The 19607-nt window shown below is 36.8% G+C and overlaps 1 protein-coding gene across 1 annotated transcript in view; it reads left to right on the forward strand.

The window, feature by feature from the left end:
• GRM7 (glutamate receptor, metabotropic 7) overlaps positions 1 to 19607 on the forward strand; it is a 420030-nt gene that overhangs the window by 171125 nt on the left and 229298 nt on the right. Inside the window, exons 5-6 of the mRNA XM_011961283.1 lie at positions 5487 to 5687; positions 14414 to 14553. Coding sequence (XP_011816673.1) covers positions 5487 to 5687; positions 14414 to 14553 — 341 coding nt within the window. The remainder of the gene's footprint in view (positions 1 to 5486; positions 5688 to 14413; positions 14554 to 19607) is intronic.

Genomic DNA, 19607 nt, shown 5'->3' on the forward strand with positions numbered 1-19607 from the left:
TTTTTTTTTTTGAGACGGAATCTCGTTCTGTAGCCCAGGCTGAAGTGCAGTGGCGCAATCTTAGCTCACTGCAGCCTCTGCCTCCTGGGTTCAAGGCAATTCTGTTTCAGCCTCTCGAGTAGCTGGAATTTCAGGCACGCGCCATGAGCCTGGCTAATCTTTGTATTTTTGGTACAGATGGGGTTTTACCATGTTGGCCAGGCTGGTCTCGAACTCCTGACCTCAGGTGATCCGCCCACTTCGGCCTCCCAAAGTGCTGGGATTACTGGCTACCATGCCTGGCCAGGATTTTTTTATTTATTTTTTATTAACAATTTCAAATCCATTATATCTTTCATTTTCCGTATCTTTTTTATCCTAATAATTTGCTGATACATTTTATCTAAGGCATATATTCTGAGGAAGCAGTAAGCTGAAATGGGCAAATTAAACAGGTATTTCAAAGAAAAGACCTTCCCCATAGCATGACCATTAGAAATTCTGAGAGTGAAAGAATTTATGGGTTATTCTTATGTAATGCAACTGACAATTAATTCAACAGAAGGTTAAAAGAGTGTGCCTTTTAAAGGTAAATACTGAACTATTTGGCCAAAAGTAATAATAGAGAAGAAAATCAGGAGACTTGAAAAGGTAAGCTTTGCATACCAGAGAGGAAAAAGATAATGCTTCAGAGTTCTCATTTTACCTAAACTGCAGACCCTTTCCTAGAAAACGTAATGAAAAGGATGAACTTCCTCCAAATAAAGAATATAATAATGTCTCATTAAATCACGGAGATCAAAACAATGTCCTGTTAACAGAGAATTAATTGAAAAAAAGCTGCTTTTTCTTTGGTCCACTTCAAGCTATGTTGTTGAAAATATTTCTTAACACTGTATTTCAGTGTGTGTGTGGGTGTGTTTAATGCTAGTCCCTTAGAATTTTGTAAATGGGTATATGAATAAGAAGTGTAGTATTTAAATAAACCTGGAAAATATTGACGATCAAGCTTTAGTAAGTGGCTGAACCATTTCGTGTATTACTTGGAAGACCTAGTGGAGGGTGATTTCAAGTTTGGCTAACTCACGGTTCAGTTGCATTTTCACTTCGCTATCAAGTATTTACCCTGTTGTCATCGGTTTGCTATCGTTTCTTCAGGACTACAAAATTACTAGAGTAGTTGCAGGGTGTGTGGACAGGTTGCGGTGTGGGGGATTTTTGATACAATTGACTAATCTCTTTGTAAGAATAAATAAACTTTCTCAGAAATTCTCCAGCAAACTCTTTCTTTATATCTCACTGGCTAGAATTGTAACCTATCCCATGTTCCTACACCAGTCCTTGCAGAGGAGATTGGATTGGCTTAGACAAATCAGGATTAACTCAGTGAAAAGTCCAGAAATCCTCACTCCCATTGGTGGCCTCCAATATCTGAACAGAATCAGATTTCGGTTGGGAGACAAGGAGTAGGGGTGGTAGATGAGTAGTCAAAGACTCTGAGATTGGCAAATAATTGTGACTGCCATACTAAGGAAAATAAAGCTTACATCCTTTTTATGAAACATAAACTTGTCACTTCTGATTTTGTTGATATAAGGCTACATTTTCAAGTCCTATTAGCTCCAAAGACAAATTTAATGCATAAGTCTTCTCAGAACCTTTAATATGTTAACATACCTGGAGACTCTCTGAGAAAGGGATAAAGCCTGCAATGTTTCACAGATAATAAAATATTTTATTATGTAAAATAATACAATTATTTTTCAAGGCATTCTTTCCAGGATGATTGTCTTTATTAGTATAGTTTGGAAATGGCTCCCCTCAATTATAAGTCTGAACCTATTTCACAGTGTATATTTTATAATCGTTAAAATGCCTCCAAGATTGCTTTTTCTAAGTTCTATAAAAAATAAGAGAAATTTATAAAGTAGCAGGTTATAAAATTAATGTTAAAAATGAATAGCCTTATAAAATAAATATAGTAAAATGGTAATATTAGAATTTAGTTAGTGGGTTCACTCTAAAGTTCTTTTAACCTTGCTCTATGTTTGAAATTTTTCATAACAGAAAGTTGGAAAACAGTAAAACAGCCACAACGTAGCAAAGAGTAGCTTTTATATATACGATGAAATACCAATAAAACGTTTCATGAAAAATAACACCACACTTATAATAGCAAAAATGAATAAAACATCGTGGCTAACTTTGCAAGAAACATTCAAAACCTGTATGAGAAAACTTTAAACACTATTGAGAGAAGCAAAAGTAGACTTGAGCAAATGAAGGTACAGATAGGAAGATTCAACCTCAGCAAGGCTTCTGTTCTAGGCGAGTTTATTTTTAAATACAACGAAAATCCAATGAAAGGACCACCACGTTGCTAGATTTTCTTTCTGAAGATAATGGTTAATAAATTTTATTTGAGGAAATAAATTATTCAGAAAAATCTTTAAAAATCAACAAATCTGGCACAGAGGGGCTTGCTGTGTCAGTTATTAAAACATGTTATAAAGCCTTTATAAGTGAAACTCTGGTTTGGTGCATGGATAGAGAAAGTAAACCATGAAACAGATTTTAAAAATCCGTAAGTGGACCCAGTCATGTGGAAATTTAACATATAGTAAAGGCAGAACCTCAAATCAGCAAGAGAAGGTGAACTGTCATATATTGCAATAACTGCATAGCTGTATGGTAAAAGATAAAATTTCGATTCATTTCTCACATTGCATAACAAAATACATTCCAAGTGAGTCAAATATTTAACTTAAAAAATTATATGAGTACTAAGAGAAAACATGGATGAAAACTTCTGTACTCTGGAAGTGGGCTCATTTTTTCTAACTATGATTCAAAATCCAGATGTATTAAGAGAAAACTAAAACAATACATTGTATTCGAAAAAAATAATAAATTTTTATTTGGAAAAAGATACCTAAAGGAGGTAAAAGAGTAATGACAAAGTGGGAAAAATATTTGCAACTTAATCTCAAGGAGTTAATATATCTAATTAATTTTAAATACAGAAGAAAATGGCCAGTAATTTTTTTATCAGAATTGGCTTCTTTATGAACAGTTTACAAAAACAAGAAACAAGTTGCATCTTTCCTTATGACAGAAGCTCAATTTCCTTTATAACAAGAAAAATGCAAATAAAAATACACTGGGGTAGCATTTCTCACGTACCTGATTGACGCAAATTTAAGTTTGACAGCATACTCATAAGGTTGCAGAGAAACAAACATTTTCATCCATTGCTGGTGGGATAGCAAAATGATGTGATCCTTTTACAGTGCAATTTGCCAATATATATTAAAAAAATACACATGCATTTACCCTTTGACAAAGCTCTTCTACTTCTCAAAATTCTTCCCCAAAATACTCAGGCAAAAACTGAAAAACACATACAAGTATATGCAGAAGGCTGTTCTATACTTTTTAGACTATTAGTTAGACATGATTGTTATTCTAAGAATGTTATCTGTATATTATGGGATAAAGCAAATGAATAATCATAGCGATATCGAGAACCAAGATTTTCCTCATGAGAGAAAGGAAGTAGAGATTTAAGAGTGTCAAGGTTAAGCAAAAACTCTGTAGTCCTGAATTTGAATGCGAAGTAGCTGCATAAATTCATGATAAATTTTATCTTTTTTTAAAAAAAATCCTACACTATATACACTGAAAAACCCTAGATCCCGTGACAGGAAGTGAGCATAAAGTTGATTTGGTATTTAAATGAGATACATATAAAACACAGCTCTCTGGCATATGAGATATTAATGGTGCTCTGAAATGGAAAAATACAAATTCAAGTAAATTTGGGAAATTCTAAATTTCCCTCTTGGAGACTACATTTTATGTATAATGTTAAATGTTCTGGAAAAGTCTCTCAGTGAAGAAACCTAAAACTTTTTAGCACAGTGGCTGTTGGGAAACCTTTGTGTGTTTTGCAGGAAAAGGGGTTGAGGTTGTAGAACTCTTATTGTTTCTTCACTACATAAATGTACCATAGAAAACAATTTGGAAAATATTGATGTGAAAGTGAAATGCAATTTGTGGATAATTATTCTTCATAGAGGGACAGAGGTCTAGAGAGAGCTGCTGGTGTCATGTACTTAATGAATGCATAATTTAATGCAACAAGTGTTATTTAATATCTACTAGATGCTAAATGCTATGTTCAATGGTGGGGATCCAAGAGTAAAAACAAGAAAAATGTCTTGGACACCTGGTAAAGCAGTAAAATATGATTCTATTGACAATGCTATAAGCAAGTTTTGAATTGTTTTATGGGAATGTTGAATTGCAATTGAGTGCCTCAGTGTGACAAACAGTTGGGAATTCAGTATGATGGTGGAAGCAAAGAGGAAGGATCTCCCTGGCAAAGTAAACAGCGTGAGCAAAGATAGTTTAACAGCAACAGTAGTCACACCTATGTGGAAGAGTAAAGGAAAATAAATGTGAGAGGGTAGGCAGGGCCCAGGTAATGAGAAGAATGTGGGCATTGGGATCTGACAAGCCTGGGCCATCATCATTGCTCTACCTGTAAATGACCTTTGGAAGGTGATTTAATGTCTATAAGGCTCAGCTTTCCCATCAGTATCATAAGGAGAAAAAAAATTACCTCACAAAGTGATGATGACATAAAAATTCCACATCCACAGCTTTCAACACAGTGTGGGGACTTAGTCAGTATCAGTTGTTATCATCATTAGGCAGATGGGAGCAAAATGATAAATATCCGCTGTTACCAGTAAAAGGGATCTGGATTTAATGTGTAGGCAGTAGAGAGCCATTGAAGGATTATTAGTGTGGGAATGGTGGGACTAACTCAATAGTTTGTAAAGGTGAATATGGAGGAATGAATGGATGAAGGGAGACATTGAGCTTTGCACCTGATGGAAAATGGTAGGAGGCATAAATAGGCCGTTGGTGGAGTGTTTGAGACTCTTCAGTATTTCACAGGTAGAACTGCTAGAATTTATTAGACTTACATATGTGAGAGCAGGGATTGTGAAAGAGAAGAGAAAGAAAACTGACATCAGTGTTTCTAGCCTGAGCATCTGAATCTCCAGTAATACTAACAATTGAGACAGGCGACAGTTGAGACGGTACAATAGGTATGTAGAAGGTAATGAGTTCAGGTGTGGAATTTAGTTTGTTTTCTGTCATTATCCAGTTGATCTTTCTAGAGTAAGCAAGCTTTTCAGACTTGAGTGTGGCAACCCAGCTTCTAATCTCAAAGATCCTTTTATTCTAAGGGACCACTATATTTTGAATAGCAGGTAAGGTGTCACAGAGTAAAATATTACAAACTACTAGAGAAACCTAACGTGGTAGCTAGATATGGATACCAGCTGGCTATCACATGGTAGGCAAATGTGACTTGAATTACTGTAGTTGTCGAAGCAGTGTTTTCTTTAAGCGTAATTGAAAGTTTACTTTTAAATTTAGACATTCTACTCAATGCCAATTTGTGTGTGTGTGTTTCTTGTTTTAATGTGCAGGACAGGAGAGAATTGGAAAAGATTCCAACTATGAGCAGGAGGGTAAAGTCCAGTTTGTGATTGACGCGGTCTATGCTATGGCTCATGCCCTTCACCACATGAACAAGGATCTCTGTGCTGACTACCGGGGTGTCTGTCCAGAGATGGAGCAAGCTGGAGGCAAGAAGTTGCTGAAGTATATCCGCAATGTTAACTTCAATGGTGAGTCTCCAAAAATCCATCCTTTTTGGAATCCTAAGTGTTGGAATTCTGTTTCATAAGTTTTAAATTTTTATTATGATTTGCTTTAAAATATGTGTCAAAACTTGCTTGATTATAAAACTTTAAGTGACTGAATCAATGCATGAATGAACAAATGAATGGAAGAATGAATTACAATATATTTGGGGGGTTATGGTTTGGTCTCGTTTTCTTGAAATAGAGATTTTTTTTTTTTCTTTTTGCACACAACCAAATTCTTCTTTGGTGAATTTAGGTGGGTATGGGATGGAAGAGGAAGGGAAAGGAGCAGTTGCTGTAGGTACCTTTGAATATGGAAAAACTGAAGCCATTTTTCCTCTGCTCTCATACCACAACAAGAATTCACACAGAAGGCTTCCATGACCAAATGTCAGGGGAGACGTTTCCTCCACACACCAAGCTAGCAATAAATTCTGCAGTGGACATAAGCTGAGTGTCCTCTACTTCAATTCCTACATGATGTATCTGGCATGCTATCGAGCCCCACAAATTGGAGGCTTGGTTCCCAAGACTCCTCCCCTTGCCACTTCCAATGACAGTGGCAAACCCTAGGTTGCTTTGTCTGTGCTTCCAATGGGCTGGCTATAAACTGGAGTTTTCACAATCCTCTCCTCAGGTTTGATTAATTTCCTAGAGCAACTCACAGAACTCAGTAAAACACTTACTTAAATCTATGACAAAGGGTATTTTAAAGGATACAAATAAACCTCCAGATGAAGAGATCCATAGGCCAAGGTCTGAAGGGGTCCTGAGAGCAGGAGCTTCTGTCCCCATAGAGTTGGGGTGTGCTGGCCTCCCCTGCACACAGATGAGTTATTGCTTACCTTCCTGTCAGCCTCCATGTGTTCAGCTCTCTGAACCTTGTCCTCTTGGGCCTTTTATGAAGATTTCATTGAATAGGCATGATCGATAACCGTGAAGAAATGTGATTGGACACAAAGGATATACTCTAATACTAACAGGTTAAGCAGTGATACCCAGCAAAGCCTGTCTGTCCACATCTTTCTTGGTCTATCTGTGCAGCATTTCTTCCTCCAGGGTATGGGACGGGACTGTTCTAAAATGAGGGTCTGATGGCCTGTTAACAAAAAGGTGGAGGAAGGTTAGAATCCTACCTTAGGCTGGTAGAAGGAGGGCAGGAGAAGTTCGGAAAGAGAAATTGTTTTCTGAGGCCTAAAGTGCCCCAACATTATAACAAAGGTTATGGTAATTATGAGCCAAGAACCATAAATGAAAAGCTACGCGCGCGCGCACACACACACACACACTTATAAAGTAACATCACAATACTCAAGTTAATAGAAGTAATGTTTGTAATTTGCCACATCAACCATATTTCAAGTTTTAAACTTATTTCTCAGAGTACAAAACTCTTTTATAAATTGATAGGTTACCTAAAATATGTGGGTAGAGATAGGTGAATAAATGTGCCAATAGGATAAAAGGAATAGGAGGAAGCACACTCTGATAATATCTATTTGAATAATCTCGACTCTTACAACATCTTAATGTTTCACATGCCAAGAATTAAATAAGTATACTCGAATGTATGAGCAATGCAACATTCAACATGGACAATAACAAATTATCTTATAAATTACATAACTAAAGTGAAGGAGAGTGAGGAAGAAATCATGAATGCAAGTAATTTTGGAAAATAGTATTTGACTATATAAGACTGAAGACAAAAATAACTGTACACGTACATTGGACAATATCTAGTAAATCTGTGTTTTTTTCACAATTCTGAAGCTAATCTATGTATATAATAGGACTGAGAAAATAATTATATATATTGTGAATAATGAGAGCCAGTTTTCTCATTATCTAAGATAGAAACCACTAATAAGGAATGAGGGAAATCTAGAATGAACCCTGTTGTGTTGGATTATAATATGTATGGTTTTTAATAAACATGCAATGGGTAAATATAGAAGTAAATTTTATATGTGTATTATATATACCAATTCTGCCTGGCTCTGTTCCCTGAGAGGGCCTGAGAGCAATGATACACAGGTAAAAATGAACACATCTAGCACACAGATATCATTGATAAATACCATTGTTAAATTAAAAAGGTAGAAGAACCCTTAAAGAATGGTTGGGACCAGGGAATCCTGGGGCAGGGAAAGCCCAAAATAAGCTTGAAGCATGCTGTGCCAGAATACAAGAAAGTTCTCAAAAACTGAAGGGGTCATGTTGAAAGGGCACAGAAACTAAATTGGAAGAGATCCCATTGGCCAACTCTGGGATCCCAGTGGATTATAACTCATAAAATAACATAAATAACCATGAGTCCATACTGATATCAATAAACACTTGAACTAATTAAACAAATGCAAGAGAATAGGCAGCATGATGGAATAAAGTTAAGATGGAAATACAGAGTTGCCTTTTAGTAAAGACCTAAGTAGTAATTTTTTTAGGCAAGAATCATGGGATGCTAAAAGTATGGGGTTACAATATGATGAGAAACAAGATATTTGCATAGCGTCAAAGTACCTTCCATCAAGATATATATGAATAACCAAAAAGAAAATAGTAGCTTTGTAGTGGAGAACACTGGGAGATAGCATGTAAAACAGGGGATCAAGGTGGACATCATCACTAATGAGACTTATGAACATTGTGTGCCTTTTGATACGATACAGTGGCACGATTACAGCATCACTTCTGAGGTTTTACTGCTGAAAAGTATACCTTAAACCTAATTTTAAGGAAACATCAAACAAATCCAAGTTAAAAGATGTTTTATAAAATCACTGGCAAGTACTTTTCTAAAGTGTCCAGGAGAATAATAGATAAAGGAACTGTTTCTGACTCAAAGAGACCAAGAAAGTATTACTATCAAATGTAATGTGGAAATATTAATTAATCCTATGCTAGAAAAACCACTAATGGGAAGGTGGAGGAATTTTAATAACATTTGCAGATTAGTTTCAATAATATTCTATCAGTGTTAATTTCCTGGTTTGGATATAGTATGGTTTTAAAAAACTCTTTACTTTTTTCTCTTAATAACAACTCATTTAAAACCACAACATGGTATCAATCTTTCAAGAGTTACCTAGTATCTGAATGAAGAGGAGCCACATTCCATATGGGAATCAATAGTTTCCTACTTTAGATGGAGAGAAAGAAGGTCAACTATAAGTTATGTTCTTTCTGTATTTTTTCTTGATGTTACAGAATCTCCTAATATTTGTATAACCAATTTTCCCAGAGTCAAACAAATATAAATTTTAATTTTTTTCAATCATTGTATTTCATATGCTGACATCAATTTCTGGATTTTTTATTCTGGTTCATGGATATGTGTGACCATTCGTAACACTAGCAACAAAAATAAAATTTGGTAAGTTTTCTTAATGGTTCTTCCCTGATTCTTCTTTTAGAGAATGATTATAGACCCATTATGTCAAGAGGGGATTGTCTGTTGACAAGCCAGAATAGCTGAGCTATTCAAAGGGCTTGTGCTTATTAAGTGGTTATTGTGTGCCAGAAACTGCTAAACGTTTTATGCATTGGCTTATTTTATCTTTAAAACATCATAATGGTTTAGGATGCTATTTTTTTCCTTTTTTTTTTTTTTTTTAACAGATAAGGAAACTGATTCATGAGGAACTTAAGAATTACGATGTTCAAATCCATACAGCTAGGTAGCGATGATGTTACATTTGAGAAACAGGACAACTAAGTCCACAATCTGCTTCCTTGAATGTTACTCAAGTTGCTGAGAGCAAGGGCTTCCTGCATCATTCCTGCTGCTGCCTCTTAGATCTGAGGTCTCATGGGAATTTCAGGAAGGGCTAATTTTTTCTCTTTTGTGTGTTTTTTTTTTTTTTTTTGTCATCATTGTAATCATACTCTATGGTCAACAAAATCTTCTTTCTCTGAGGATATCTTTTTCTTCCATATGACAGCTAAGAGACTTCTGGCTCCTAAGACACTGCAGTACTCATGGATGACAAGGCTCAAAAGTTTTGTAAAGCAAAGAAACTGTGCTAAATTTAATCAGTGGGTCCTATGTCACTTTAAGTGAGCAAAGATTAGAGGGGAAAAGAACTTGACATGTTTTACTCATTCAATTTTCTGACTTTTGGTTAAAAAATCAAATCTTAGAGAAAAAATATTTGCCTAAGACTCCATAGCTAGCAAAGGACAGAGACAGATCTAGAACTCAAGTCTTTTTCCAATCCATTGTGAAAAATTTAAACTTTATTTTGCATGTTTTAGGAGGATTTTGATTTTTCTTTGTCTCAGTAAGCTTGAGATTATGTTTCACGGTTACTTTAGTACAAAGTTTGCTGTATAGATAGGAGTTTTGTTAACAGCAGAGTATAATTTAACAGTTCTGGTCTTCGTATTTGCCAAAGTAGCAGTTTAAGAAATGATAATATCGTACCCTAAAGGTGTTTGATACAGTTTCATCAAGTGTTTAGCCTCCTCTTATGCATTGAGGAAAGAAATGGGTAATTTATCATGCCTAGATATTTTTCCTGCAACCCAAATCCATGCAAAGTCCCAAGCCTAAATTCATTTTAGTTACCTTTATGTTGGCCCATCCAACCATATGGCAATACTTACAAATATAAACTTAACAAATTTGGTGTCTTGATTATAAAATCTCAAATAATAGCTATAGAATGAAGGATTTCATCCGAAGCATGTCTGTGCTTCAATTTACTAGTTTCTAGAAAACAAATTGGAGTAGGTTATATTTTGTAGAGATGGCAGATCTCACATGCTCTTTTTGCAATATGATGTTAGCTTTCCTTCATCAAGAGGTGAGATCTATTTTTCCTCCCTTTGAGTGAGCCTGTGATTAATTTGGAAGTAGCACTGTGACTTCTAAGGCAAAATAGTTTTGTCTAGTTTTGTTGGAGCATTTGGACTATGAGCATGGGTACCATGCTGGGCGGAAGCCTAGATGCCCCACTGACAGGCCACGTGTAGCCACATGTTCTGGCTACAACCCCAGCTGAGGGTCCCACCTGTTAGCTAATATCAACTGTCAGACATGAGAGCCTCAAGTTGCCCCAGCTGACATGAGTGGACCAGAGAGCTGCTGTCCCCACAGAGCTCTGACCAAATTATGAAATAAGTGTTGTCACTGTTTTGAGTACTAATATTCAGAGTGGTTTCTTGGTCAGAAAGAGATAACAGGAACCCCAAACAAATGTAACGTTCCTGGAATCTGTGCATGGTTTGGTAAAATGAGAACAGAAAATGTGTCAGGTAAAACGTTGATGCAGAAGACTATTTTATTATCTGGGCTATCTGAGTCTCTATTCCTTCTCTGTCCAAGAAGAAAGAAATTCAGAGACTCTCAGAGATTTCAGACTTCAGTACAATCTGTTATCTGTCCTTTACTGTCTGTTACCCATCTTGTCAGGTGGCCCTATTTCTTTTGCCCTGGTGTACTTGCATCTTGGCTCTAATGCCTTGTGGGCATCTCTGTGGGGAATCATTTCCCCATTGGTGAATTCTTTATCTCCTCTGGACCTTTTTAAAATATAGAGTTCATTGAACACGATGCTTCTTATTCTCTTTTGAGAAGTTAATGGATGCTGTTAAAAAGGAGATGTGGGGATTAAAAAACTGAAAATAATAAGACAGCTGCATTAGAGAATCCATCAAAAAGGTCAAAGCCACACAATGTGCTATTACAAGTCATCACTTAGATAAAGTATTCAGCTCTTCTGCCTTAATTTTTTTAAACCGGAACTTTAATGAGAATGGAAAGGGCATGACAAGACCATTTCTTCTAACAAAGATTGCAAGAAGGGAGAAAGATTAGGTGAGGGGGCCCATTCTGATGAATATGTAGCTGGTGCACTTGAGTTCCTCTGGAGCCCCACGCCTGCAATAGTCTTCCTCTCTCCTCTCAAAGACTATGAAAAGCTCAAATCGTACTGTTTAATGAATAGAAGCTGTAGAATTACAGCAAAGCACAACATGAATCCTACTATCCAATGTGAAAGAAAAAGGTGAGTATCTGAATAATAATGTCTTCGTGCAAACTGACAGGATTCTCATTTCTTTGCTAATAACATGTGAAATCCAGATTTTATTTCTTTTTCTTAGATACTCTCAAGGCTTGTCGAAATCAGAAATCCAATATTAAAAATCTTTTGTTGTTATTGATGTTTTTGTTGTCATTATTTTCTTCCTATATTGGAAAGACTTGTGTAGGTTCTTACACACAGCAGGTTTAAGAGATCCCTGTTATGATAAAGTGGGTGCCTTTGTGGTCTTTGGGGGTAGCGTCTAGGTAAAAGACAGAAAAAAAATTGAAATGGTGATTTGGCCACACACAGCTTCAGCTGTTGACTCAAATTGGCTGGACCAAAGCAGTGTTGCTCATAGGAGATCAGTGTCCACTCCCAGAGCTCCAGCTTGCTGTTTGGAAAATAAAAAAACGTTTATAATGATAGAGAAATTTAAATTAGATACCAGTTAGGTATGAGCACTTAGCCAGCAGGTGGGGAGCAGAAAGGGAGGAAGGAGCTAGTGTGCCAAAATCTTTATTGGGGTTCAGGGCTTGTACTAATCCAAGACATGCCCAATACTGTGTAATTTATAAAGAAAAAGAAGTTTAATGTACTCACAGTCCCATGAAGCTGGGGAAGCCTCACAATTATGGTGGAAGACGAAAGGCATGTCTTTACATGGTGGCAGGCAAGAGAGAATGAGAGTCAAGCAAAAGGGGAAATCCCTCTTAAAGCCATGAGATCTGGTGAGACTCATTCACTACCACAAGAACAGTATGGGGGTAACAGCCTGCATGATCCAATTATGTCCCACTGGGTCCCTCCCACAACACGTGAGAATTATTGGAGCTACTTGTCAAGATGAGATTTGAGTGGGGACACAGCCAAACCATATCAAGGAATTACCTAGGTATGTTTCCTGTGACAGAGTTGGATTTGTTAACTTGAAGAGTGTGTGAGTATAAGCAAAGGAACTCAGTAGCTCGTTCTTGGTAGTTCCAGGAGCAGAGTAAGCCACTCAAGTTGTTCAGGTTATAGAGCCCTGTTTGTCTAGAACACAAAAACAGGAAATGGGTGAAGACTGCCTTCAAATATGTAGAGCAAGGGTGACAAGACAGAGACAGGATGAGATGGATACCGAGGCAATTTGAATATTCATATTCAAATGAGAGTTATGACAGCATCTTAACCAGACAGGGAAAAATATGCTTAAAATAGTTAAAAAAAAAAAAAAAAAAGCCAAACCTTGAGGAAGCAGCCATGATGTTGAAAACATCCCCACACAAACAACTAACTCAACACAAGAATGATGCTAAAATATGTGTTCAATAGATGGTAATGATTTTTTATAGTTTTTATAATTGTTTCATTTGCTTATGCCTCAAAACCAGATATAACAATGCTTTCAGCTCCCCAGACAAATGTATTTTTCATTGCACCAAAGTTGCCCTCTTCTAACTGGTATCCAATTTTAATTTCTCTGTCACTATAAATTTCTTTTTTTTCCCCCCCCCCCGGAAACAGCAAGCTGGGGCTCACATTGGGAGAGGACACTGACATTCTCGGAGCAGCATTGCTTTGGTGCCGCCAAATTTGGGTCAATGGCTGAAACTGTGTGTGGCCAAAGAACCATTTCAGTTTGTAAATGGCAGGAAATAGAGCATTGTTTTTTCCTGGGAATATTGGTCCAGTATTAGCCTACAGACAGATAGCAGTCATATATCATGTTATCATGTGGCCAGTGGTATTTTTTCCAAGTTCCAGGGGATCATGAAAGAAACAGAACTCAGTTACTGAATGTTTTGTGATTCTTTTGTAACTGTTGCTGAAACTAACCAAAACTCATGTCTTGCATTATTTGTATATTGTTTTCCAGTTGTTCTATGGGGTTAATATTAAGGATTCTTTACTCATCCAACCGTATACACTTATATATTGAGTATGGATGGATAGATACAGATGTAGATATAGGTATATATGCTTAATAAATATATTGGTTCTTTAAAATTAACTCCAAAGTCTAATTCTGCCAAAATAATTGATTGTGTCTTAAGATAGACATTTTAAGAAGATCCAAATGAGAAACTGAGAAAGAAACCAATATTTATTTTAAATAAATAAACATTGCCTGCCAAACACACTGCTAGACGTTTTACCCTGTTAATTATATGAATTAGAAATAACCAGCAAAAATATTTAAAATAGAATGAGTAGAAAAATACATTTAAATACATTTTTCTTATTCTTGTTTTCTACATAGCATTTCTCTTTTAATATTAATGTGTTATTTTTGAAATTGTTTGACCACAATTTAGTGTTAGATGGAAAGTAAAATAATAGTCAAAATCATCATCATCAGGAGCATAATAAACTTAAGGCTGTCTCTTAAAAATAATGCATATAGTTTTTATTCCTCAGAAAGGGGAAAATACTAGAATAAAATTTTAGGAAATATTGAGAAACAGTGAAACTATTCAAAAGGAGAAGTAGTCTTCCACCTTCTATAATTAAAATCCATAGGCCATAGTGATAAATTGCCTATGAATTCCAGGGGCCGTTTTGGCGGACCTATTAAAGGGGATATCTATTAACTACCTTGCTCCTCAGCAAGTCTCTAGCCTGTCACCCATAGTACAAGAGATATAAGGAATCTTGTTTAACTTTAGAATTTTTCATTTTTTCTGTCTTCCTTAGGTAGTGCTGGCACTCCAGTGATGTTTAACAAGAACGGGGATGCACCTGGCCGTTATGACATCTTTCAGTACCAGACCACAAACACCAGCAACCCGGGTTACCGTCTGATCGGGCAGTGGACAGACGAACTTCAGCTCAATGTGAGTTCTGCCTGCTTCCCTTCTTCCCTTGTTGAGATGAATGAACAGACTTTTAATTTGCTCAGTTATACAAATGATTTTTGTTTAATGTTTGTGTGCATATACAAGTGGGCATGCAATTTGTTGTGGGCATCAAGAGGAACTGATATCCAATAATAATGATGGTGATGATGATGATGGGAAATGTGCATTGAGTTTTGTGCATTATATTCATCACCTGTGTGAATTATCTCATTTAATCTGAGATGGAGTTACTTAGCAAACAGGTTACTACTTAAGATCCTTCTCTTGGTTAAACTTTTTATTTCTTCTGCCTCCTCCAATTCCTTGCTTCCTTTTTCTTCTTTATTTGGTGGTACTGATTTTTTAATTAGTATTTTGACACATTTGAGTGTATCACTTTATGTGAGATTTATAATGGGATTATCTGAGTAATTGCAGTGCTTCCCATTTTTGTAACCTCTCCCACTTTCTATAAAAGTGACCTTAAGTAAGAAGCCACTTCCTTTCACGAGATTATATCAAATCCATCAGCCAATGCCCCAGCTCCAAAACAGTCAAAAAATTCTCTCTTAGCCTTTTTGTTCTATTCAGGCCTTGAAATAATTGGATAAGACTCATCCACATTGGGGAGGGTAATTTGCTTTACTCACCTTCTGATTCTAATCTTCATCTAATCCAGAAACCTCACAGACACTCTTAGAATATTTGACCAACTATCAGGGCACTCCATGGCAAAGTAGAACATAAGATTAACCATCACAGTCTCTATCCTAGAAAATTCCTTTAATGTCTTTTATAAAGCAATAAATTATGCCATTAGCCTTTATTAGTCTATAACTCAGGAGGTACTTTTTGAATTATTGAGAACAAGGCTTCTTGGGTGTGGAAAGCAAATCCATTTCTTGGGAAGTGGAAGGTTATGTCGTGGTTTCTAAGAAGAAAGGGTTGTTCACATAGGGAGGGCTGAAGCCACTACAGGCCAATGACCTCATTTACACATAGCCTTAGCCTAGACCTGCTTTTGCACCTGTCCAGTTCTCCCCATCGTGAGGTGCACCATACACATGAACTGGCACTAAAATTGGGTCCAAAGGATTATGCTCTGGCATCCAGGAATGGTTGGAATCAACAGGTACCATCCATGGCTTATATGAATGCAAACGGCCAAGATCAAAAGAGAAGCTAAGGTTATTCTGAATCCAAGGCACACTAAACTTGCAAGTAAAAGGAGAAAATAAAAACAACACAAACAAAAACCTAAAAGGTGAACTCAAGGGGTAGTAACCAAAAGCAGAATTAAAGCAGTATAACCTGGATGACACACTCAAAGTGTGTTTTTATTGGGTGCTGCCATGTGATATGAAGATGGGTCTGCCAAAACTAAAGGTAGAGAATCAAGGTCTTTGGGACATAGGTGAAGTGCTCAGGGCTTATTGTAAGACCCAGTGGATTACATAGCTTCGTTAATCTTTGCCAGCATAAACCCTGCACTCTTGTTAAATTTCTGGCACATTTAATTTGTCCAATATCCATAAGAATTCCCAAGTAGCATTCACCACCTTCAGATGGGATCTTACATGGGGGTTCTTAAGCACACTATTTTAAGAACAAACATTAACACTGGTTTATTTTTATTTGTTTGGTTTGTATTTTATCCTTTATAAGAATTGCATTTGATTAGCTATTCAGCAAGTTTTTGTTGTTTGTTTGGTTTTGGTTTTAAATAGCTATCAAGTTAGAAGCACTGCACGAGTCATATGCGTAGGTACACAGTGGAGATGAAATAAATGTGGTCCCTGTTCTTGTGCAACTCAGCATCTAGGATGGAGTTACATGGTACACAGCAAACAGATACGTACATGGAAATACTGAAGTATGATAGTGGAAAAGGTGGTAGATAGGATAATGGAGGTAGAAAAGGAAGGACCTACTACAAGAGAAGCCAGCAATGTGAAAACTAGTTGGCTGATGTGGTGATGATTTAATCAGCAAGGGAAATGAGAGGAAGGGTAAGAGGAGATGTTAGAGCAATAGGTAAGAGCCGTATTCATGCAATCCCTTGTGTGTCATGATATATTTTAAACATTTTATTCTGAGTGCATTTAAAAGCCACTAAGAAGTACTAAGCAAGGAACTGAGGGAGTAGCTGCATCAAATTTAGGAATAAAATTACTTTGGCTGCTGGGAAGATAATAGAGGGGGCAAAAGTAGCAGCAGAAAGACCAATTATGAGTGTATTGCAGGTGTCTAGCTAGAATAGGGTGGCTAAGTGAGGTGGTTCTCAAACTTCAGTGTGCATCAAAGCCATCTGGAGGGCTTGGACCAGCACATATTACCCAGTCCTGCTCTCAGATAACTTGATTCAGAAGTACTAGAGGTGTGGGAAACCTCAATATTTGCTTTTATCAGAAATCATTGGGCAATATTTGCTTTTATCAGAAGTCATTGAGCCTGAGGATCACTGGCTCAGGGACATGTGTGATAGTGAAGATGAAGCCAAATGAACGGGATACATATGTAACATGAGGCACTGTGTGGATGATGGCAACACATCAGATGGAGGCTGCTGGGAGTAGAAGGGAGAAAATCAAGCATCCCAGTTGGGATTCTTACATATGTGAGACTTCTTAAATATACTACAGTCAAAATGAAATGGATATAGGTCTGAAGCTCAGACAACAGTTGTGAGTCATAATTATAAAACAATGTAAACTGTTAACCTATAAATGGTCTTTAAATCCATTACGAAGAGAGTAAGAAAAAAGCAGAGACCCCAAGGCCTTGAAAACCTCATAGAAAATGACACAATTCCAGCCGGGCGCAGTGGCTTATGCCTGTAATGCCAACACTTTGGGAGGCTGAGGTGGGCAGATCACGAGGTCAGGAGTTTGAGACCAGCCCGGTCAACATAATGAAATCCCATCTCTACTAAAAATACAAAAAAAAAAAAAAAAATTAACTGAGCGTGGTGGTGTGCAACTGTAATCCCAGCTACTTGGGAGACTGAGACTGAGAATCGCTTGAACCCCGGAGGCAGAGGTTGCAGTGAGCCAAGATCATGCCACTGCACTCCAGCCCTGGCAAGAGTGTGAGACTCCATCTCAAAAAAAAAGGAAGAAAGAAAAGAAAAGAAAATGACACAATTCCATTCCAACTGCTCCAAATACTTAGTTTAAAATATTCTGTTTAATTGGCCCAGAGATTTGGACTAACCATATATTTTCGATTTTTGTTTGGGTTTATGCTAGCTAAAACAGGGGTTCATTCTTGGCTTGGAACTAAGTGAGAGCATTCTTTATTCTACTTTGTCATGCTAAGAGTGTTGTGTTAAGAAAAACAGGCACCCTCGGGTGGATGCAGTAGTTTATATTTGGTATTGCATGGGACCTAAAGGAGTGAATGACAACCATGAAGGGGGTCACTTTTAGGGGGATAAGAGGCTGGGTTTAATTCAACTAATGTGGCTACTGAGATAACTGGACTTGGTAGGATGTCACCCTGTTGATACCTTTCATTGTGAAATTTAATTTAAATTGTGTTCAGGGGGATAAGAAAATAAAAGTTAAGTAGAGTACCCAGAGGACACCCTACCCCTCTCACCTGGGGACCCAGAACCACAGCCCAGTTGTCGAATCCAGTGGTTGGTTCCTCTCCAACATCATCCTGCCCTTGATGTTCCTTTTGCTGTAATTATTCTATTAAAGATTCTGTGAGAGTGGAATTTGGGCAAACAGTTTTGTAGGTTTGCTTTCCTCTAGTCAACAGAACAAAATAAAGTATTTCAAGTAAAAAGTGTATGTCTCCTCACAAAGATTCATGGGTACTTTTTCAATTCTCAATTTCATCATCCCAAGCAAATGAAATTTTCCAGGGCAGCTTTCTCTGTGGTCAGTAATTGCAAATGAATTTCTAAGCCAAGAAATCAGAGTTTTAGGTTCTTAGAATCTCAGCTCTGTAGATCAGATTGCTCTGCTGTTCCGTATGCAATTTCTGGGATTTAAGTGCTTCGTAGTGTGCTGTCTGCTGTAAAATGTCTCATGTACCCTCACTATACTCTGTCTCCTCTGTGGCCCAAGAGATGAATGCATGGTTAGCCACCAGGATATTTCTGCTGAACAAGAATTCTGTGGAAGGGAATCATAACCAACAAAACCATTCACTCTTCTGATTGTAACCTCTACAGAAACAACCCTAATTTAATTTCTTAAGTTTCTTTTCTATTATCTAGAGATTGTATAAAATACTCTTCCTGGGGGAAAGAAGAAGGGACAATGCAACAAATGTGATTGCTTATCTGCAGTGTGTCAGGAGAGATGATAGCTCATGGAGATGTTAGAATAAATAAGGGGCAGATCCATGCACTCCAAGTTCACAGTCTAGGGTAAGGACTCTGTAGTAGATATATGGCATTTTAGGGCTACAGACAGGCACTGGTTTAGAGACACTTACCACAAAATTATCTTTGAACTGGATCTTTTGAAGGTTAAGTAGTAGTTCCTCAGATGAAGTAGAAAAAAATTGCTTTAGAATAAATAATGCAGTAATATTTAAAAATTAGGGTAGGGAAATATTTCTGAAAAAAGGCAAGAAATGGAATGTGGATGCTTAAAAAATTCTAAATTTATGTTGTAAGTAAAATATATTATGTGTGACAGAAACCATGATGGTTACTTTGTCATCTTTTATTTATCTGAAATTAGGAAGTTCAGATATGTTAAAAATCCTAATTTTCCAAATAACTAAAATTGTCTAATATACCAAAATGTTAAAGCATTTTTAGAAAGGAACTATTCTTAACAGCAGCTTCCTGCAGTGAACTGCATATTCTCTTAAATAGAAGACTGAATGAATGCTAATTCCTCTTTTCTGGATAACTGAAGTTCTATAAACCTCAATTTTCTGCCATTTGTTAGGATAGACCAACTTTCTGATCTTCTGAGGTATATGGGGTTTCTTAACTTTTTCTGGTGATTTTGTTTTCTCTGTTGAACTTACACTTCACACCTAGAGACTAAAAGCTCCTTGAAGGTAGAATCCATGTTTTAGTCATG

Source organism: Colobus angolensis, unplaced genomic scaffold (assembly GCF_000951035.1).
Source record: "Colobus angolensis palliatus isolate OR3802 unplaced genomic scaffold, Cang.pa_1.0 Scaffold544, whole genome shotgun sequence".
Classification (NCBI taxonomy): Eukaryota; Metazoa; Chordata; class Mammalia; order Primates; family Cercopithecidae; genus Colobus; species Colobus angolensis.